The 23,402-nt window shown below is 43.0% G+C and overlaps 1 protein-coding gene across 2 annotated transcripts in view; it reads right to left on the bottom strand.

Annotated features, from left to right (window-relative positions):
• The window catches only part of RPGRIP1L (RPGRIP1 like), a 145,046-nt gene that overhangs the window by 113,235 nt on the left and 8,409 nt on the right, over window positions 1-23,402 (bottom strand). For both annotated transcript variants that reach the window (XR_012850555.1, XM_075837503.1), the window contains exons 4-6: window positions 16,271-16,569; window positions 12,555-12,660; window positions 11,054-11,197 (exon numbers count right to left, since the gene is read on the bottom strand). Coding sequence is in view for 1 of the 2 variants with exons in the window: in XM_075837503.1 (XP_075693618.1) it covers window positions 11,054-11,197; window positions 12,555-12,660; window positions 16,271-16,569 (549 nt within the window). In the remaining variant the exon portion in view is untranslated. The remainder of the gene's footprint in view (window positions 1-11,053; window positions 11,198-12,554; window positions 12,661-16,270; window positions 16,570-23,402) is intronic.

The following is a 23,402-nucleotide window of genomic DNA, read 5'->3' as shown; positions in this document are numbered from 1 at the left end:
TTGCATTATGCCACGGATCCTGTCTTACACCAATTCCACATCTAACCATGTATACTACTTTTTGCTGGAACGGGAAGGTCCAGAAATTATCTAGCAAAACAGTCCTGTGTTCGTTTGAATGATCCTGTGCGTACATAGCCCTCCACTATCACAATTCTTTGTTGAATCGAATTCGTCATGTTGGAAACACTCACGCACAACACTACTGTCCTGCGCAAAGAGTACCACTAGACTGGCAGGAAAGGATATGATGGGCCGATTAATTTCTTAAAATTCTCTAGAAAAAATTAAAGCTGCGCTCTGATTGGTTCCTATGGGCAACAAAGACAATTTTACTGTAAGACAGTTTTGATGATAAGCATTATCCAGTAAAAACCACAGAAGGGAAACAGGGTTCTATTTTTTGTGGCCCACCATGTAGTTGTAATATCACAGAGCCTCACTTGTACGAAACACATTTGTGACGTCACAGCAGCTTACCTTACACTGACTTAAACACACTCGTGATGTCACAATAAATTACCTGACTGAAACAGTTGTGATGTCACAGAAGCTTACCTCTCACATGGACTACCCACTTGTGATATCCCAATACTTTACCTGACTTAAAGTGTTGCTAAACGTTTGACAAACTTCAGACATGTCATAGTGACAAGTCAGAAGTTTGGATTGGTGGGGGTCTGAGCACTGAAACCCCCACCAATCACTAGAACGAAGCAGCTGAAGCACTCGTGTGAGCGGCTATTTCCGGAAATAAATGTATCTGTGTACGGACTCAATAGCAGGTCTATGAGCCCGTACACCGATACATCGGCTTTCCGGAAAAAGCCGAACAGACACGAAGCGGCTGAGCGCTCACACAAGCGCTTCAGCTGCTTTGTTCAAGCGATCAGTGGGGGTCTCAGTGCTCGGACCCCCACCAATCCAAACTTCTGACATGTCACTATGACATGTCAGAAGTTTGTCAAACGTTTAGCTGCACTTTAAACAAATGTGATGTCGCAGAAATTTACATTGGGGGGAAAAGTCACTTGTAATATCTCAATAGCTTAATGACTGTAACATTTGTGATGTCACAGAAATTACCTGACAAATATAGTTGTGATGTCACAGCAACTCATTTGACTAAAGCCCATTGGTGATGTCATAGTAGCATACTTGACTGAACTTACTCGTAATGTCACAGCAGCTTGCCGGAAGGAAACACACGTGTGAGGTCACAGCCACTCATCTGGATGAAACCCGCTTGTAATGTCATAGAAGTTTACATGACCGAGAGCCACAGCCATTTAGCTGACAGAAACACAGTTGTAGGGTCACAACAGGCGAATACCATCTCATTCATGGCTCTCCAGATAATCCCTCACCGATGTGCCAATTCACTAGTAATTTAGAATTTTGAGACATGGGTAGGAAGGAATGAGCCCCTTATCTACCATCTAATAGACAGCAGGAACTACTATGATTATTTTTAAGGTAGCAGTGGCTCCCCTTGCCGTCACAGGTTACATATACGGTATGTCCACTCCTGTAATGACAAGTTGGTACTGCTCACTTTGGAGCTAGTTATCATTTATTTATTTTGGTTACCTACACAGCGCCAATATATTCCACAGCATAGTATAGAAGTTGTCCTCATTATTAACTGTCCCCAGTGAAATCACAAAATAAATGAAGTGTGGGAGAAAACCAGAGGAAACCCACACAAACTCCATGCAGATGTTGATCTAAATCAAACCCAGGACCCCAGTGCTGTAAGACAACAGTGCTAACCACTGAGCCACCGTGACATCATTCAAACAACTTCCGCCAGGTCATAGCGAAGATGTCGTCATCTGTGGAGTTCTCAGCACATGGACCCTGACAATCCCAACATCTGACATGTCTCTATGACATGTTATAACTGGTCTAAAGTGAGTCTACTTTAAACATAAAGGAAGTTGCTTAAATATCGATTCTCAACTCTACTCTAATTAGGGTATATATGCTGTCATTTGTCAGCCAGGACTAGTTTATATTCCTAATCCCGCCCTGAGTGGTAGTCTCCCTCACTACTCTGATAATTAGACGTCAGCGCAGTGTAAGTTAAGGGTATGTGCACACTAATTGACGGACGTATTTCGGCCGCAAGTACCGGACCGAACACAGTGCAGGGAGCCGGGCTCCTAGCATCATACTTATATACGATGCTAGGAGTCCCTGCCTCTCTGCAGGACAACTGTCCCGTACTGTAATCATGTTTTCAGTACGGGACAGTAGTTCCACGGAGAGGCAGGGACTCCTAGCATCGTATATAAGTATGATGCTAGGAGCCCGGCTCCCTGCACTGTGTTCGGTCCGGTACTTGCGGCCGAAATACGTCCGTCACTTACGGACGTAATTAGTGTGTGTGCACATACCCTAATGGTGCAAGCAGTTATAGCTGGTGACATCACTCAGTGTCTGCCCGCCTGATCCATTGCGAAGCCGGGAGGCGAAATAAGAGCAATGGGGGAAGATAGAAAAAGTGAGTAGTTATATACCCCTCAGTGGGCCCAGAAGGAAAATCCAGCCTTTTCAAAGAGGTTTCCAGTTTTATGGAAATCAAGCTTAATCACAAAATAAATAAAAAATGATAAAGCCCTTATTACACCAGCCGATAATCGGCCGATGCAGCGAGCGCCGATCAACGATGTCTCGTTGATCGGCGCTTGTTTGCTCCTGTCAGAAGTAGCTATGGATGGGGAGAAGCGGTCGTTACTCCGATCGCTCGTCCCCATACATTATTATGTCAGTAGCGGGTCTCCCTGTTTACACAATGATAATTAATTTTGCATTTTTAAAACGATACGATTAGTAGATGATAGAGCGTTTGTTCGTTCATCTGCTCTTCGTTGCCCTGTTTCTATGAACGCTCGTCTCCCCGATAATCGTCCCGTGTAAAACTCCCTTAACCCATTATCACGTACATGTACATGATAAGTGTCATAGGGAAGTATGAAAGGCGCTCACGGGCTGAGCGCTCTCCATACCCTGCTGGTGTCAGCTGTGTTTTGCGGCTGACCGCTCAGACTAACGGCCAGGAACAGCTATCGTGCTGTTCCTGGCCATTTAACCCCTCAAATGCTGCGGTCAATCGCGACCGCACCATCTGAAGCATTGAAAAGAGGGGACGGCCCCCTCCGACAGCTCATCGGCACCACCACACCGTGATTGGGGGGCGTTGGTGGTTGTTATGGCATAGGGGCCTAATGAAGGCACCAGCGCTGCCTTTTGTCTGCCTCTGTTAAGCCGTGTCTCTGGCACACCTTAACAGAAGCTTGTGAAAATGACGATATACTGCAATACATTTGTATTGCAGTATATTGTACCACCAATCTAACGATCGCTGGTTTAATAAATGGTGCAAAAAAAGTTTCATAAAGTTAATAGTAGTGAAAAAAAAAAATAATATTAAAAAGTTCAAAAAACCCCCCTTTTCTCTTTTTTCCTCTAAAGTAATGTAAAAAAAACAAAAAACAAAACTGGTATCGCTGCGTCTGTAAAAGTCTGAACTATTACAATATACCATTATTTAACTCGCTCGGTGAACGCATTTAAAAACAAAAAATTTAAACCGCCAAAATCGCTGTTTTTTGGTCACCTTAGCTCGCAAAAATAATAAATTGAATAAAAAGTGATCATAAAGTTGTACGTCCCGCAAAAAAAAAGCCCTCACACGGCTCAATCCACTAAAAAATAAAAAAGTTATGGCTCTTAGAACACGGGGAGTGAAAAACTAATACGAAAAAATTAAAAACGAATAATATTAACCGGGACAATACGCCGTATACATTGCTACGGATGCCCAGAGTAATCAATGAGATAAATACTTTAAAGTGTTATTTTAGTTATACTCTCCCGCCCCCGATGCTAGTGGTGAGATGCTCCACCACACTGGGAGGCACTGTTGCCATGGAAACCATATGACTCCCAGAGAGTATCGTGCACGGGTCCAATTCTAATTACTCCAGGCGTCGTATGGTTGCCATGGAAACAGTACCGCCCAGTGTGCAGGAGCATCTCTCCACGTCTGATGCTACTTCAGGCAGGAGAGTAAAACAGGACTGGCACTTTAAAGGCTCTGCTTTTTTTTTTCCAGGAACAGCCTCGGTCTTGTTCGTAGGCTCTGTGTGAAATTCAAGTGAATCGGGCTGCATTGCAAAATAAAGGCTAGCCAATGGTCTATTTCTCTCTAGAAAAAGCGCCACTCTTGTCCATTTTTTCTAATCTCTTAGGCCTCATGCACACGAACGTATTTTTTCCCTCCCGTAAATACTGGCGTAAATACGGGTCCGGTGTCACACGTATTCGACCCGTATTGCACCAGTATTTACGGACCCGTGCCCGTAAATACGGGTCCGGTGTCACCAGTATTCCACCTGTATTTACGGGCACGTTTTCGATGCAAAATTGAACTGCACTAATCGGCAGCCCCTTCTCTCTATCAGTGCAGGATAGAGAGAAGGGGCAGCCCTTTCCGAGGTAAAAGTAAAAGAAATTCATACTTACCTGGCCGTTGCCTTGGTGACGCGTCCCTCTCTTGACATCCAGCCTGACATCAGTGGATGACGTGGCAGTCCATGTGACCGCTGCAGCCTGTGATTTGGTGCAGCGGTCACATAGGCTGAAACGTCATCCCGGGAGGCCGGACTGGAGGAAGAAGCAGGGAGTTCTGGGTAAGTATGAACGTCTTTTTTTTTTTACACGTTGATGTATATTGTGATCGGAAGTCACTGTCCAGGGTGCTGAAAGAGTTACTGCCGATCAGTTAACTCTTTCAGCACCCTGGACAGTGACTATTTACTGACATCGCCTAGCAACGCTCCCGTAATTACAGGTGCACGCACGTAGTCACCCGTAATTACGGGAGCCCCATAGACTTCTATGGGCCTGCCCGTGCCATAATTACGGCCTAAACTAGGACATGTTCTATATTTTTCAACGGCCTGGGCACCTTCCTGTAGGCATACGGGGAGGTACCCGTGGCCAATAGAAGTCTATGGGCCCGTAATTACAGGCCGTAATTACGGCCCGTGATTACGGGCGTGTGCATGGGGGCATAGAACGCCTTTATTTTTCAGGACTCAACTACACATATGCTTCTATATGTGATAAGAAGGGAAGCAATGTATTTTAAACATAGACACATCATTAGAACAGGTTGCTTTAACCCCTTAAAGAGCCTCTGTCACCAGTTTATAAGTGAAAACCAAAGATAATACCCGCGGAGGGATTTAACTCATTAGTAATAGTACAGTGTCTGATATTCAGAATGTTAAACGTAATATATCTATGTAGGTGATTAATACTAATGAGAAACAATCCGTGGTAATGACCAAGTGACCTTGGTGCGTTTGATCAAATTATGAACTATAGAAATACCCGAGAGAAGAAATGATCAACTTAAGCACAACAATGTTCAAGATATAAAAATATAAACTTTATTACATATTAGACATAACAGAGTAAAAAAGATGAGTCACAATGAAAAAAGGCATCACCCATTGCTGAACCATGATTGTAGCGTAAGTTGTCAAAAACATACGTTAAATGCTGAAGTAGGATTATATAAACACGTATATAACAGAATCTCAAAAAGTAACTACCAAGCGGTCGCAGAGTCTATCACAGTAATTACTGGAGGTAGAAAAGTGCTGAAGATATAATGGTTACTATACAGTAGAAAAAATGTAAGGGAGGATTCCTCCAGCTCACCTTATCGCATTTGTGGACTTGCGCACGGGTCCTCGTGTCGGCACACGTATGAAGTAGAAGAAAGATAAAGAAATGGATCCAGCGCTGTGTCCTCTGAAGTCTTTTAAAAGGAAACTATTTCCAAGTTTTATTGAAGAATTGAGAAAAAATTAAAAACAATGGCATAAAAGCCATGACTAAGGACGCTGCAAGCGTCAGAAACGCGTAGGCACCGCTTACACTGCCATAAATCCTCATTCCATTTGAGAATATTTTCCTACTATGCCATTGTTTTTAATTTTTTCTCAATTCTTCAATAAAACTTGGAAATAGTTTCCTTTTAAAAGACTTCAGAGGACACAGCGCTGGATCCATTTCTTTATCTTTCTGTTACTGACAACGCCTCCCACATGCTACCCTGGCCATAGACATTGGAGAGGAGGCCAGTGTCTGATATACGACAAGTATGGAGAACTACGCGGACATGCATCAGATTCAATAAATGCACTTTTAGTTGTTTCCTGATTATATTTATTATTATTGATTCACTTTGATATTAGTTCCCAAATGCACTTGTCGTTCCCTCATCAAATAAATCTTTTAATATTCCCCGTGTGTGCAGTATTGACATATTCCTGCACATGTTTTTTACATCCCTTGTCCTACAAACACACCTTTTTAAATAGATCACACTGTTTCACACATATACATTTATTGAATCTGATGCATGTCCGCGTAGTTCTCCATACCAGTCGTATATCAGACACTGGCCTCCTCTCCAATGTGCTGCACTTACGGACGTTGGACTCTGCGGTGGGGGAGAGCGCTGGTTTGGGGGGGGGAGTGGTCGGCGCACCCTTCCATCCGCTGTCTATGGCCAGGGTAGCATGTGGGAGGCGTTGTCAGTCATCGCCGCCCCACATCCTCCCTGATGACGCGGCCACCGGAAGTGGGGCGGCTTCCATCTTTGTACCCCCATCTGGCGCCGCTATCCTCCTTCCGCTCCGTCCAATGTGTCCGTGATTTGCAGCACATGTGTGAGAGGGTATATATGTGGGGGTCCCGCCAGGATGTAGCCACCCCCAGACGAAGGCATTCGCCGAAACGCGCGTCGGGTGTGGGCGTCTCCTGTGTGCCACCATGACCTTGGGTAGGTAATCATTGTTTTTGACACGTATCTGCCATGTTTCATCTGGCAGTCTCACCACTTACCAGCCTCTAAGCACAGTAATCATTGACCTCTTTCCTTGTGCATATAACATAACACTGTATAGTAACCATTATATCTTCAGCACTTTTCTACCTCCAGTAATTACTGTGATAGACTCTGCGACCGCTTGGTAGTTACTTTTTGAGATTCTGTTATATACGTGTTTATATAATCCTACTTCAGCATTTAGCGTATGTTTTTGACAACTTACACTACAATCATGGTTCAGCAATGGGTGATGCCTTTTTTCATTGTGACTCATCTTTTTTACTCTGTTATGTCTAATATGTAATAAAGTTTATATTTTTATATCTTGAACATTGTTGTGCTAAAGTTGATCATTTCTTCTCTCGGGTATTTCACCAGTTTATAAGTGCCCGATATCCTACCTAATCTGATAGTTGCTATAATGTAGGTAACGACAGTTTTAGTTGTTTTTTTTCTAAACTTCTATTTTTGATCGAGTTATGATGATTTTTCGTTTTATGCTAATTTGTTCTAAATGCCCAACTGGGCGTTTTTTTACTTTTGACCAAGTGGGCGTTGTAAAGAGAAGTGTATGACGCTGAACAATCAGCGTCATACACTTCTCTTCATTCATGTTTTGCTGTACTCAAAGCACAGCGTGATCTCGCGAGATCACGCTGTGCTGTCACTTACTCCCACATTAACTTTACCGGAGTGTCGGGAGAATGAAAAGACATCGCCTCCTGGCTGAACAAAACAATTTCTTGATTTTTTTTCCTCTTTGCTTCCCGGCGCTCATAGCTTTTTTGTTTTCGGTTTGATGTAGCTGTTTGAGACTTTGTTATTTGCACCACGAGTTGTACTTTATGTAGGTGCCATTTGTTGGTACATTTAGGCTAAGTTCACACGGAGTATTTTGGGGGAGGAATATCTGCCTCAAAGCTCCAAACGGAATTTTGAGGCAGATATTCCTCCCCCAAAATACTCCGTGTGAATAGCAATTATCGCGCCGTTTTTCGCCCGCGGCCATTGAGCGCCGCGGGCATAAAACACGCTTTCTCCTGCCTCCCATTGAAGTCAATGGGAGGTCGGACGCGGAAGCGCCCGAAGATAGGGCATGTCGCTTCTTTTTCCCGCGAGGCAGTTTTACTGCTCGCGGGAAAAAGACGCCGACGCCTCCCATTGAAATCAATGGGAGGCGTTCTCGGGCCGTTTCTGCCGAGTTTTGCGACGCGGTTTCCGCGTCAAAAAACTCGGCAAAAGACACCGTGTGAACATAGCCTAACATTATATTATTTATAGCAAAAATGCAGAAAACAAAAAAAAAAAAAGAAGTTCCAAAGGAGTTTCTTTTTTCTTTTTACAACATACTCGGATAATCATAAATTATTCTATAAATTTGTTATGCAGATTTTTACGGTTGTGACAATACCAAATATGTGTATATAATTTTATGTTTTTGGCACTTATATTTAATAAAGTTTATTTATTGTAAAAAATGTGCATTAGTGTGTATTTTTTTTACAGATTTGTCCTATGAATTTTATTTTTTTTAATCCCATGAGTATTTTTCATTTACATTTTTTAACTTTAATGTACTGGCATATATCTATATGCCAGTAAATTAGCCTACACAGGTAGTTGTCATGGAATAACTAAATATGCCCTAGCAAGAGGAAATCCAGTCAGATAGCCCTGGGGTCCTTCAGTGGACCCTGGGCAGTCTGCCCATACAATGCATGTTCCTCGATGGTGTCACAGGGATTGCCTACTTCTCATTTTCCCTTTCAATTCTGCTATCAGCTTTGATCGTGGCAATCAAGGGGTTAACGGCAGAGGTCAGACGCTTCTCTGTTCTCCGCCGTTAGAGAAGGGCTGCTGCTCTGTACTACAGCCATTGCCTGGCTCCTCATTGCACTGGCACACTTTCTGTGCCCGTGCGATCAGAATGACGTGTTTACTTGTCATGATGTGGCAATGTTTTGCCATTCATGACGAGTTTACACGTCATGTTTCGCCAACCGGTTAACTAAGGGCATTGCACATACAGTGCATTCGGAAAGTCTTCAGACCCCTTTCACATTTTTCACACTTTGTTATGTTGAGGCCTTGTGTTAAAGTAAAAATTCAAGCTTTTCCCCATCATTCTGTTACTGCTGTGTCCTGACCATGAATATACATTACCTCCAGCCAGGACGTGATGTGAATTCAGACTCCTGACACTTCTGTAGCGTCTCTGTGAGACTACAGCACAACACAGCGAGATCTCGCTGTAAATGACAGCTTACAGCATAATCTCGCGAGACTACGCCTGCTGTGCTGTAACTCACAGAGAAGTGCCAGGATTCTGAATACACATCACGTCCTGGCTATTCATTGTCAGGACACTTGAGTAACGTTAGTGTTTGTGTATGTGGCTGCACATAGCGATATAGCTATATCGCTATGTGCTGTATAAATGAATGGAGAGAAGTGTATGACGCTGATTGGTCAGCGTCATACACTTCTCTCCACAACGCCCACTTGGTCATATAGTAAAACACGCCAAGTTGTCCATTGAGAAACTCATTAGCATAAAGCTAATAAAGGTCATAACTCCGTCAAAAATTATCGTTTTTCTAAATAAAAAACACAGCTGTAATCTACATTACAGCGCCGATCACATCATGTACAATATAGGGCCTTATAATGTGGTGACAGAGCCGCTTTATGATCCACAGTGCATGGAGAAAAAGTAATGTTAATGACTTATCCAAGAGCTAATTGACAAAGGTTTTTGAAGTGTGGGTTTCCCAGGTGCTTTGTCCATAAAAAAAAAAAAAGGCACACAAAGCCTGGTTACTGACAAATCTGTTTTTCTCAATAAGGAATGGTTAGTGTGAACCATGCCTCGAGGCAAACAACTTTCAGAAGACATGTAATAGAGAAATATGAAGCTGGAAAAGTCTACAAAACCATTGCTAAAGACCTGGATGTACATCAATCTACAGTTAGACAAATTGTCTTATAAGGTAGGGTTTCTACTCTCCCTAGGTGTGGGCGTCCCGTTAAGATCACTTCAAGAGCTCAACAGGAAATCATGAAAAAGGTGAGAAAAAACCCCAAGGGTAAAAGCAAAAAACCTACTGAAGACTCTACAAACTGCAAAAACCCTCTTCATGTGTCCACTATTAAAAAAACAAAGAATAAGAATAGTGTTCATAGAAGGACACCACAAAGGAAGCCGCTGCTATCCAAAAACAAATATTGCAGCCCATTTCAAGATTGCCTAACACCACCTGGATGTTCCACAATACTTCTGGAAGAAAGTTCTAAGGACAGGAAAGTAAAAAGTGGAACAAATGCACAACGCTATGTTTGGAGGAAAAAAAGATCACTGCACATCAACACCAAAACCTCACCCCGAATGTGTATCATGGTGGAGGGAGCATCATGGTTTGGGGCTGCTTTGCTGCCTCAGGGCCTGGACGTAATGTGATCATTGAGGGAACAATGAATTCAAAGGTGAATCAAAACATTTTACAGGAGACTGTAAGGACATCAATCCATGACCTCAAGCTGAAGAAACGCTGGATGGTGCAACAATTCAATGACCCAAAGCAACGAGTAAATCAACTAAAGAATGGTTAAAAAAGAAGATTTGTGTTTTGAAATGGCCAAGTCAGAGTCCTGACCTGAACCCTATCGAGATGCTGTGGCATAACCTGAAGAGCACTGTGCAGGCAACGCTTACCAGAAAAATTGATGAACTAAAACAAATTGGCAAGGAGGACTGATCCAAAATTAAAAGGTCTGGTAACTTTTTCAACACGTTGCATCATTGGAAAGTCAACAAGCCTGCTAATAAAAACGTCCCTTGCAATTTAGACAAATTCCTATAATGCAGCCGGACAGTTCATTTTTCCTACATCAGATGAATGTAAATTGCCTAGTAGAAAACACATTACAGACAATGGGTCAGTAAGAAAACTGAGCGATAGGAGCTCTGAAGCCAGCAGAACTACATGCAGCGCTGCCCCATAATACAAGCTGTAACTCGGGATCTACAATAGATAAGTAATGCAAAATACATATTATATATAGATTAATTCCAACTGTATATTGTAAATGATGTTCAAAGATAGACATCAACCTTAAATACAATAAATATCTGTTTCACACCTTTGATCACTTGCTTGCTGCTCTCTAAGATGTAGGAAAGTCTCTTGATATTCCTTCTCCTTCCCCTGCAGTTCTTCCCTGAGAATCTCCGTCGAGTGCTCCAGTTCCTCTATCTGACTTTGCTGGGATTCTATCACATTTTCACTGTAGATACAATAGACAGGTTCCAACTTAAGAATTTACAGAGTACGCGCGCTTTCAAAAAAAAACGTAAGAATTTTTGATCGGTGGAGGTCCAGGTACTGTCGCCGAAACAATGTGGCAAAAATGCTCAGCTGAGCGCCCGGCACCTTCAGCTGTGATCGGTGCCCCTCGTTAGGCTGTAGACGGGCTTAAAAACATTCTATGTGACCCGTTGAGAGCTCTGCACCTACTGATCAAAATTTTTGATGTGTCTATATGACATATCAAAACTTTTCTGAAAGTGCAGATACTTTTTATCATGTAAATAAGTAAATAAATAAATAAATAAAAAACGTTTGTCAACTACACAGATTCTAATTGAGGCTGATGAAAAAAGTAACCGGAAGAATGTAGGGGAAGGATCGGTTAGCTTCATTTGCTGCAAGTAAAGTCAGACTAAATCTTTTCACCCAGAGGGAATGGTTATACATTTTATGTATTTGCTTTTGAAGGGGTATTCTGGTTACCGCAAGTTATCCCCTAACCATAAGGTAGGGGGTACCTTGCTGATTGGTGTGGGTAAATCAGCTGGGACCCCCCACTGTTTACACGAACGCCTCGTTTGAACCGAGCGGCAGGTCGCTTATGCGAACTGCCGCTCTATTCATTCTTTATGGCAGCGCCAGAAATAGCTGAGTACAGAGTTTGGCTATCTCCGGCGCTCCCAGAGAGAATGAATGGACGGCAGCGCACATGAGCGACCTGCCGCTCGGTTCAAACGAGGGGTTCGGGACCCCCGTCCTCGTAAACTGTGGGGGTCCCAGCTATTGGACACCCACCGATCTGCAAGTTACCCCTTACCCTACAGATAGGGGGAAACTTGTTGTAAACGGAACACCCCTTTAAGTAAGTCTCCGCCTTTTATTACGTCCTATTTTTGGACCAAAATTCTGAGGAGGTTGCAGGCAGCGAGAACCTCATGTTTTAAATATATGTCTATGCAGGGAATTTGGCCTATGTATTAGAAAAACAAAGATATATTAAGAAAATGGTGTTCAAGGGTGGACCTTCACTTCAAGAAAATTAAAGAGGATCGTTCGGCTCTCCCGATAGGTCTGTTTGAGTAAACACTTGTATTCCCCATGATAAAATTCTGGAGCATCTTTTCTTAGAACTCTGTGTTGTGTTGTTCTTCTGATTAACAGGAACATAAAATCATTAGTAAATAAAATTTGACGTTTCGAATATTGCTTGTTGTAAACAGTGACCACGGCTGTGCCTCCAGTAAATGTACATACATTAGCGCTCTATAGAACACAAAGGCGGTTTCAAAATGCAGCTATCATTGTATAATCTATAGCACATTAAAGGGACATACAGATTTCTTATCTTTGCCCTGGCTTCTTCAAGTAAATTGTGGCCGTATCTTGGAAGCGCTGCTTGGGTAGATCTGGGGGCAACTTCTGAATTCTGAAGACGCATTCCTAAAAAAAAAAAGAAGTAATGTCCATATTTACTATTAAAATGCATATGTATAAAAACTTACAATTAATTTCTAACAAATTTGAATACATTGTTAGTTTTTATATACAAGTCTATCAGAGAGCATCACAAATTTATATATATATATATATATATATATATATATATATATATATATACACACACACACACACACACACACACACACACACACACACACACACACACGCACACACACACTATAAGGACAAACTTATTGGGGCTCTTAATCATTGTAGTTCAGGTGTTTCATTCAGCCCCATTGCTTCAGGTGTATAAATTCCAGCACCTTGCCATGCAGTCTGTCTTTACAGACATCTATAAAACAATGGGTCATTCCAAAGAGCTCACTGAATTCCAGCATAGTAATGTAATAGGATGCCACCGCCGTAACACAATGCCAAGTGTCGGATGGAGAGGTGTAAAGCCGCCGCCACTGGACTCGGGAGCAGTGGAAACGTGTTCTGTGGAGGGATGAATCGCGCTTCGCTATCTGGCAGTCTGATGGAAGAGTATGGGTTTGGCGAATGCCAGGTGAACGTTACCTGTCTGGCTGCATTGTGCCAACTGTAACGTTTGATGGGGGAGGGATAATACTATGGGGTTATTTTTCAGGGGTTGGCATAAGCCCCTTAGTTCCAGTGAAGGGAAATCTTAATGCTTCAGCATACAAAGACATTTTGGACAATTGTATTCTTCCAGCTTTGTGGGAACAGTTTGGGGTTAGGTCCTTTTCTATTCCAGCATGACTGCGCCCCAGTGAATGAAGCAAGGTCCATAAAGGCATGGTTGGGTAGGTTTGGTGTGGAAGAACTTGACTGGCCCACACAGAGCCCCGACCTCAACCCCATCCAACACCTTTGAGATGAATTAGATCGTAGATTGCGAGACAGACCCTCTCATCCAACATCAGTGCCTGACCTCACAAATGCTCTTCTGGATGTATGGAGACAAATTCCCACAGATACACTCTAAAATCTTGCAGAAATCCTTCCCAGAAGAGTGAGAGCCGTTTTAGCTGAAACGAGGGGACCAACTCTATATTCATGCCTATGAATTTAGAATGGGATGTCATAAAAGCTCCTGTAGGTGTAATGTGTAGGTGTCCGAATATTTTTGTCCATATAGTCTAAAACTATATATAAAAAAAAAAAAGGATACCTTTTAGTTAAAAACAGCTGAGTGAACAGAAAACACACCGACAAGAGAGAGAAGAAAGAGGCACAAATTGAGGCAATGGTAATCCCAACTGTGTGATAGAGACGGTATTCTGGGGAGAAAGAGATTTTGCTCCAAAGTACATTTTACACCTCAATCTAGCTACATTAAAAACATTCCTCAGAGGCATAAAAAATAAATAATCCAAATACATGTAACTACTGCCGATACCAGGGAAATAAAACCTTTTTTATGGTCTTTACATTTGACGCATACTTTTGGACTCATTTACCAAAAAGTGTTTAAGAGAAAAACGGTCCTTGATGCCCATATCAACCAATCAGACCTAATCATCTTAAAACTAGTAAGAGTTCTTCTCCAATGGGTCAAAGCCACTTGCATTTGTCCACAGTCGTTCTTCAGCAATTTTTCATAAATTTTAAATAATAGTTAACGTCGTGACATTTGGAAAGACCATTCTGCGGTCACACTGCTTTTGATTTGATTACCCAACATACTGCAAAGTGTGATACCAAGGGTGACTTTACAGGTTTCCGTAATGCGTACGAATTCACTCATTTCAATAGTGGCTTACGAGTATCTCCACGTGTAAATACTAGTAGGCCACCACTTATAATAGTTTAAATAGTTATTGCAAATCTTTAGGTATGCAAAAAATCATTACGGGTAAGTGCAATCGCTCAACGGGCTGACAATTAAACACAGACTTTGGTCCCTCCCCTGTACCATGTGACTACGATCACAATTTCGAGTAAACCCGTCATTCAATTTCTATCAAGATCAGGAGCGGGTAGTCGCGCAAGTTAAATATTGCCGAATCATAAGCATTATCGAAGCATCTAGAGGCATCCTAAGTGACTTGGGAACTGATATTTCCTTAATGGTTTAAAAGCAACGATCTGATCATATTCTGCAATGCGTATTTATACAAGGCGATTAAAAATGTCACATTGCACCTATGAAATCAGAACGGGATAAACTGTGAAAAGTTCATATTTTCTTTTTTTTTTCTTTAGAGGTACAATGCCAAGAGGGTAATACCCCTTAAAGTGCCTTACAGTGACATACCTATAAAGAATGGATAGGATTGGCAAATATGAATTTAAATAGGAGGAAACAAATCCGACCTTTCTCAAGCAACTGTATGTACTATGAAGGTGGCTGAAAAGAAAGGACTTACCGGTTCTGAGGCGCCACATGGTATATCACATGATTTTTCTCAGCCAGTCAGCAGCTTTGGAAAGGATCATATGATGCAGTCTGTGACTTATGTTTCTGGGGAGTTGTGGAGTTTGTCGCATGCTAAGGCGTATCTTGAAGCTTCAGGGCCCCAAGGCAAAATCTGTAATGGGGCCCCTACACTAGGACATGCCAATGGCAGCGTTGGTGATCTCATATGGGGAAGAGGGGCAAATAGGCCCCATGTGCGACCAGGTGCCAGGTGCGACCACAACCTCTGCACCCCTCTCTAGTTACGCCCCTGGTCACACGATGCTTTTCAGAGTAGCCAAATGGTTGAGTGAGTGTTAGGGATCTGCCAGGTACTTCATCTAGGTATACTCCTGGGATTAATCAATCCACACCTGAGGCCAGACCTGTTCGACTGACACCATCTCCCACCAACCAGGGTGGCAGGCTCAGGAGTGGGAGAGCCTATCGCGGCCTGGTCTGTCGGAGTTAGCTCCGCCCCCTGTCCTTTATTACCTGCCCTGTTCTCTCTCTCAGTGCTTGTAATTCTTTTGGATTCCTGGCCCCACTGCTGCTTGCTCCAGCCTGCTTCTGCCGTGCTTCTGCCTTGCTGCAGTTCTGCTTGACCTGCTTTGCTTTGCCCCTGGCTTGCTTCTGTCTCCGTGCCCGCTCGGGTGTACTCACTTCGTCCTGGTCCTGACTGTTCGTTCGCCGCTCCGTTTCCTCGTGGCGTTCCGTGGCTCCTGCCCCTTCCCTTGCGTGTTCCCTGTTTGTTTTCCTGTGCACTTAGACAGCGTAGGGACCGCCGCCCAGTTGTACCTCGTCGCCTAGGGCGGGTCGTTGCAAGTCGGCAGGGACAGGGCGGTGGGTAGATTAGGGCTCACTTTCCCTTCACCTCCTTCCTGCCATTACAGTGAGATCATGTTAGCCCACGGTTATGGAACTTTGGGGAGTGGGTGGTGGGTGTAATTGCATTTACTAGTATACCTCGAATAGGGTATTATAGGTTATCTGTCCTTATTCCTAGGTTTGTCATAACAGGTTCTCTTAGGGAAAGTTATAGAAATTGTTAATTTTGAACATATCTCTTAGCGGCAATAAGATTTACTTTTCCTGCAACCTATTCCAAGTGCAGAACGATAAAAGGAAAACAAAAAACAGTACGATTCTTATATAGTCCACAAACATAAAAAGCACGGTTCATACCTTTTCGAATATTTTCTTGCATCAGAACAGTGTCGCTAACTTTCTTTAGGCCAGAGTTTGTACGGGACTGTATGTAATTGTAAGGAGTGTGTCTGTGTCCTTGGGTCTGAAGCTGCTGCTTTGCGGCTATTAAGCGGTTCTGCAAGGTCTCATTCTGCTTCTCAAGCTCCCGAACCTTCTCCTGCAGCTGCTCAATCATCTCCTCCAGCTCTACATCCTTCCCTGATCTTCTTGGGACTCCAGACCCTTGCTCTGCTTTCTTTTTGTCCTGCAGAAGTCGTATAAGCTTTGTTGCCATCCTAAGAAAGTAGATAAGAAATTCTTTATCCATAGCTTTCCTAGCGGTAAATTATTTTACTTATATCTCAATTTAGATGTTCGAAAGTTTAAAGGGTAATTTAGGAAACAGCCATACCAGAAGTCCCCATCCTATGGTTGAACTTAAAGGGAATGTGTCGCTAGAAAATGTTGTTCTTTTTTTAAATGCTGTAGCAATATATATTTTTTAAAAACTTTGCTGTGGCATATTGGAGGCACACACAGAAGAGTAGGTCCTCCTTCAAAACCATTTTTTTTTTTATTGTTCCAACGCATCTAAATTGAAAAATAAAGCAACTTTGCAATCAGACTTAATTTAAGATAATCTCCTATCGTTTTGTGTATACAGCTCCTATGCAGACCTTCATGTTTCCATAGTAACAGACTACAAAACAAACTCTGGGTAGTCTGATCCTTTAGCCATACTGCCATCCATCTGTCCGCCTACTTCTTCCTAAACTATCAAATGTATGTTAGTAAGAGGTAACTCATTTCACATCACATTCGGGAAATCTGTTCTACTGTATATCTTTTTAGATTAAAAGCAGAATTGCGACACTAGGGACAGGGGAAACATTACCGACTATTTCCCGAGGGAATATTTCCCCTCTCCCTCGTATCTCGATCCGATCCTCCTTTGGTTCTAAAAAGATGTATTTTAGAACGGCTCTCCTGCATGTGATGTGAAAGGGTCAGACTACACAGGATCAAACTACACAGGGATTCTTTGTAGGCTTTTACCATATAGACACCTAGGTTTGGTCACCATCAATTCTCAATGGGCGGAGCCAGCAGAGAGCCTCTGAGACTGACCTATCAGCATGAGGCTTTTTTCTTCAGACATTCCTAGGCCAGCGTCATCGCATGAGTCTCACGCGATGACGCTGGCCTAGGAGTGTCTGGTAAAAACCGACACTCCTAGGAGATAGGTCAGCGTCAGAGGCTCTCTGCTAGCTCCGCCCAACGAGAATCACTGGCGGCCAAACTCACTTGGCTAGTCAGCGGTTAATTTACATATTGTATAATAAATAAACAGGGGGCACAATCTCAGCAACGGGGCGACACAGAAGGAACAAACACCGCTGGACTCACAGACGCAGCGGCAATTACGTGAGTCTAAGGGTATGTTCACACAGCCTATTTTCGGCCGTTTTTCAGGCTGTAAACACCAGAAAAACGTCCGAAAAATCAGAAGCAGAACGCCTTCAAACATCTGCCCATTGATTTCAATGGGAAAAACTGAGTTTTGTTCCGATGGGCCGTTTTTTTACGCAGCCGTTTTGAAAAACTCGTCAGTGCAGGACACTTCTTGGGACGTTTTTGGAGCCGTTTTTCATTGTCTATTGAAAACAGCTCCAAGAATGGCCGTAAAAAACGCCACGAAAAACACTGCGAAAATCGCGAGTGGCTTAAAAAACGTCTGAAAATCGCTCCGTATTTTCAGACTTTTTGACTCAGCGTGTGAACATACCCTAATAGCTCACTTTGTAGGAGCTAGTGACAGGTTCTCTTTTAAGTAAGAGCATGGTGACTCTTAGTAGCTTGGGACATTTTTATGGGAACTGCAAAACCACGATTCTCCATATTTCACTGTAATCAGTATGGAATGCTATTTTCGACAGTCACACTATTCAGGTCAATAGGTGCTGTAAAGTGAGAAGTATTTTAAAATGAATTACTCTTAATGTCAAGTCTTTCCCAAAAGGGATGAATTATCAGTTATATTTCAATGTCTCCATGCAAAGCAGGATTAGGCACACGAATAATCGGCAGCATGTTCCTGACATTTCTAACACTGAAATCCCCTACCTCTTGACAGCAGTGTGGTTTATTTGCTTTACAATAGCTTGTCGGGTATAGGTAAGCATTTGACATTTTGCGGCTATATATGAAAAATGCTGCAGTCGGCATATATAACCATTACCACTCCTTTTCTCCAATTAACACAAAGATGAAAAGGAATGTGAAAGTCAGCAAACTGGGAGTATATGGTTGAAGCCTCCAGTACAGAGTGAAATAATACTTTGCAGATTTTGATAGAACTATTACTGCCTGTGAACGGACCCTTTGAAGATAATTGAAACCACTGGGTAGCAATCTGCTTTATAGCACTGACAAATAACAGTTTCCTAAGGCTTATCATTTAAGTGTGGTAAAATAGAGGGGGAAAAAAAAAAAAAATCAACCATATTTAGTCCATATGTACTAGTCATTTCATTGTTACTACATGCCTAGCCTGGCATGACAAGCTGCGTGTTACTGGACAGAGTTGTGTTATATGGACACAAAGGGCTAGGTCTATTATTTCCAAATAGTTTGTGGACCGCAAAGAACTTGCTCATAAACAGGAGTGTTAGAAGGATTTGGGGTATTTCCACCTTTTGTGTGAAGTGTAAACGGAGATTATGGTGAAATGAGGAACAGATTTCATGTGGTCTCAAACTAATAAATGAAGAACGGTCTCTACGACAACAAAAAGGAGCGCAGTATTCTTCTTCCATGAGTAGTGCACCCACATATCCAACTGTTATATGATGTGATAGATAAGATCATGTAAGATACTAAAGAAAGATCATGTATCTGTGCGGATTTACTTTATAGGATCTTGTGCTGACACAGAACATGACAATAAATGGTAATTTCATTATGGCCCAAAGAGGGGGCACAGCGGGTGCACTCACTGGTATATGGGGTATTATATAGCAGAATCAGGAACATGTGCCATCTTTTATTTCTTGTGAAGGATTAAGACATATTTGTTCTTTTGGAAAACCCAATAGCTTTTGAGATAATTATAAAATCATCAATGAAGAAAATTTTCTACAAGTACCATACTTATAGTTTTATTTATCAGAAATCAACAAGCATGATGCAAGTCCCCCTTAAGATCCATGTCAGTTTTGTGATGTTTATTGGCAATGATCTAGAACAGGGCTGTGCATAAGCTACAGCCCGGGGGCCACATGCGGCCAGAGATGCTTTTCTGTGCAGCCCATGCCATCCGGAAACATATAGCATTGTTATATGCGTTATATTTAAAGCAACTTAAAGGAGCAACCCAGGCAAAACTGTTACAGTGTAATGCCTAGTTCAGGCCTGAGGGGACAGTGCATGACTGGTAGTCTCTCTTTGGTGGTTTTTAATCCCCTCAGGCCCTGCACTAGGCAAAACGCAGTGATATTTTAAAGGGGTATTCCCATCTCACATGTTAATGGATTATCCCTAGATTCCCTGTTTGACACTTCAGAGGGGAGATGAGACGGTTGTGCATGTAGACTGGTCTATCCATTGTAGTTTGAGTAAGGGAGTTGGGAAATTTTCGGCTGTGTATCTCTAACAGGTGGCAGTACAAAAAGTAAAACCCTCACCTGTCTGATATTCTTAGCATATACCAGGGGTACTCAACTGGCAGAGGTGGCCAGGCCTGCATCGCTGGATGAGTGTGGAAACGGAGACGGGTGAGTTTGTGGCTGTTTCCCACTATAGGGGGCACTATCTAGAAGATGCATTGTGTGACATTGTCTACAGGGGGAACTGTGTAGCAACTATCTACAATGGGCACTCAGTGGTTAACAGTGAAAACTGTGTGGCACGGGGCACAAAAGCCTCGAACTTCAGCCAAAGATCGAAACTGCATATGTCAAATCCGACCTGTGTGAACATAGCCTTACTGTTAATGTTCAGCTTGGACCTTCACCTGTTGAAAAACCCAGGCCAACGAACCTTCACTAAAAATAGTTAAGAACCCCTGGCATATACTGTTGAAATGCCATAAACTTTCCATATGGAGATATCTCTTTGGGGATCAGTACAATCTGACAATGTGGCCCTCGGACCAGAAAACGTTGTGAACCCGTTCTAGAAAAATGTATTTATATAGAATAAAAGTATTACAGTAACATAATCAAATAAAAAAAAAAAAAAATCAAAACCTAAACTCACTAGAAAAATCTGATTAATACTCCCAGGGCCAGACAGCCAATACTTGCTGTAATTTGCTGTCACCTTAATGTTTTAGACTGTTTCCTATTGATGTCTATGGTAGTTCTTATTTCCCGGCTTCTAAAGTCTACAGTAATATGTCTATGCTTGGTGGAGCCGGATATGGGGAATGGCATGGCCTGACTGCTGCCATGCTGGTTTTACCATACTCTGCTGAACAGACTTCATGATAGGGATATATTGCCGAACAAGACTTTTTTTTTTTTTTTTTTTAAATCAAACCAATTTTATGGATACGAACACAGAAATGAAACAACACAGTAACATTCACATTACAATTTTCCAACATCGTATACAATAGTGACAGCATATCAGGAAATCCCCAACTTCCCCCCCTCCCCGCACAGCCCCCCACTATATCTCCGCCCTTTGTTTCTAGTACCATTCCTGGTCAGAGCACATTTCTCTTATCCAATTTCCCCACCCCCCCTTTTTTGCTCCAGACTCTATCACCTCCAGTTCCTCAGACGACTCTCGCCCTTATTCTGCTCAGTTCAGGTGTCAGCACCTCAGGACAGGCCAACCATCTGCTCCATTGTTTCTCAATTTTTTTTTCCGTGCCCCTTTTAGAAAATATCTTATGCTCCATCAGGATATTATAGTTCAACATTCCTACAATTTCCCTCATCCCTGGTGGCTCCGCATCCAGCCAGTGTTTAGCAATACATTTCCTTGTTTGATATAATATCTTGGCAATTGCTAGGCTTGCCATTTTGTCACTCTCCAATTCTCCCACCGCTCCCAACAACATAACTTTAGGGTCTGCCGCCAATTCCCGACCATACACCTGCTTTATCAGATCCAATATTTCCCCCCATAGGGTCCTCAGAGCCTCACATGACCAAAACATATGCAATATGTCCGCCTTCTCTTCCGTGCACCTAGGACATTTAGCATCCGCTCTAATACCCATCTGTTTTAATACCCACGGGGTGCGGTACACTCTATGTATCAGGAAGAGTTGTGATCTCCTCTGCGCCAGACTGAGCGATAAGCGACATGTGGATGCTAATATCTCCTCCCACTCCTCCTCAGTCAATGGACCAACATCCTGTTCCCATTTCGCTTTTACCAGCACCATTGGGTTTCCCAGGTGTTTGGACAGTAAGCTCCTGTACGCCATTGAGATCAGGCATTTGGTCGTGTCAGCCCTTCCCACATACTCCAGGACCCCAAGAGCCCATACCGTCAGGTCCACCACATGCGCCTGCGCCTGTAGGGCATGACGGATCTGCAAATATTGATAAAACATATTGTGCTCTAGTGGAAATAGATCTTTCAACTGCTGAAATGATCTCAACCCGTTATCATCATACAAGTGTTGTATTCGTCTAACCCCTGCCGATTCCCATTTTTGCATGCCCTCTAATTGGTATAATTCCCACAGGACCGGATTATGCCATAAGGGAGTATATTTGGTGCACATTCCCACTCCCAGGATCTGTTTGCATTGCCACCATATTTTATGTATCAGGAGTAACGTTGGTTTAGCACTCGCCAATCTCTTAAAGGTATGCGCTTCCAGACCCTCTAGTGGGTTGAGTCCTCCCCCCAAATATGATAATAAACGTGCACTGGAGCCCCACGTCTCTGTGTCCTCCCATCCCTTAAATTGTTGGCTCTGGGCAGCCAGGTAATATATCCAGGAATTTGGCAGCGCTACCCCCCCCCCCTTCGTCTTTGGGCAATTGCAATTTCTCTAATTTAATCCTTGGAACCCCTTTTTTCCAGACCAGATCCCGAAAGAGATTGTGCAATCGTCTGAACCAGTGTTTAGGTATCCATACTGGGGAGTTATGAAGAATGTATAAAACTTGAGGCATAAGGATCATTTTGATTAGATTAGTCCTCCCCAGAGCAGAGAGCGGGAGCCTGTTCCAGGCATCCACCTTATGTTTCACCTTGAGCAGCAGTGGTGAAACATTCAAAGAAAAGTAGTCTTGCACCCTAGCCGTCACCTTAACCCCTAGGTACGTAAATTCAGAGACTATCGGAATCCGGAGTCCCACTCCAGTATCTACAATATTCACCGTGTCAAGTGGCATCAGAGCAGACTTGGTCCAATTAATATTTAATCCCGAGAACTCCCCAAACCTTGTGATCGTATCCATTACTACCTGCAGTGTATTCTCAGTGTCCGCCATATATATTAAAATATCGTCTGCATATAATGAAATTTTTTCCTCCATTTCCCCATAGTGCAAGCCTCTTATACGCTCCTCCTGTCTTATGAGGCACGCCAGTGGCTCTACCGCCAAGGCGAATAGTAATGGTGACAGTGGGCACCCCTGGCGCGTACCCCGGGCCAGTGAAAATTTCTCAGACATTGCACCATTCACCCGTATGCGGGCTGTAGGGGCCACATAAGACAACTGTACCCACTTCACGAAGTTAGGGCCGAATCCCATCTTTTCTATTACCCGCCATAAGTACCCCCATTCTACACAGTCGAACGCTTTTGCGGCGTCTAACGTTAGCACCGCCTTTCCTCCTTGCTCATCCGGTGTCGCTTGAAGTTTTAAAAACAGCCGCCTGAGGTTGACCGCCGTCGATTTTGAGGGCATGAACCCCGATTGGTCTTCATGCACAACATGCTGTACCACCCTGTTCAGCCGCAGCACCAATATCTTTGCCAAAATCTTGACATCCGATGTCAACAAGGATATTGGTCGGTAGGACTCCGGTAATTGACTGTCTTTCCCCTCTTTTGGGAGAACCACTATCGTAGCCTCATATAGGGAGTCTGGTAGTTTACCTCTGTCTAAACTATCCTGCAAAGTACTCAAGTATTCTGGTGCTAGTTCCGTCCCAT

The sequence above is a fragment of the Rhinoderma darwinii genome, chromosome 9 (genome assembly GCF_050947455.1).
Source record: "Rhinoderma darwinii isolate aRhiDar2 chromosome 9, aRhiDar2.hap1, whole genome shotgun sequence".
Classification (NCBI taxonomy): Eukaryota; Metazoa; Chordata; class Amphibia; order Anura; family Rhinodermatidae; genus Rhinoderma; species Rhinoderma darwinii.
Note: the sequence above shows the minus strand (reverse complement) of the source record. Positions and strands in the feature narration are given on the sequence as shown.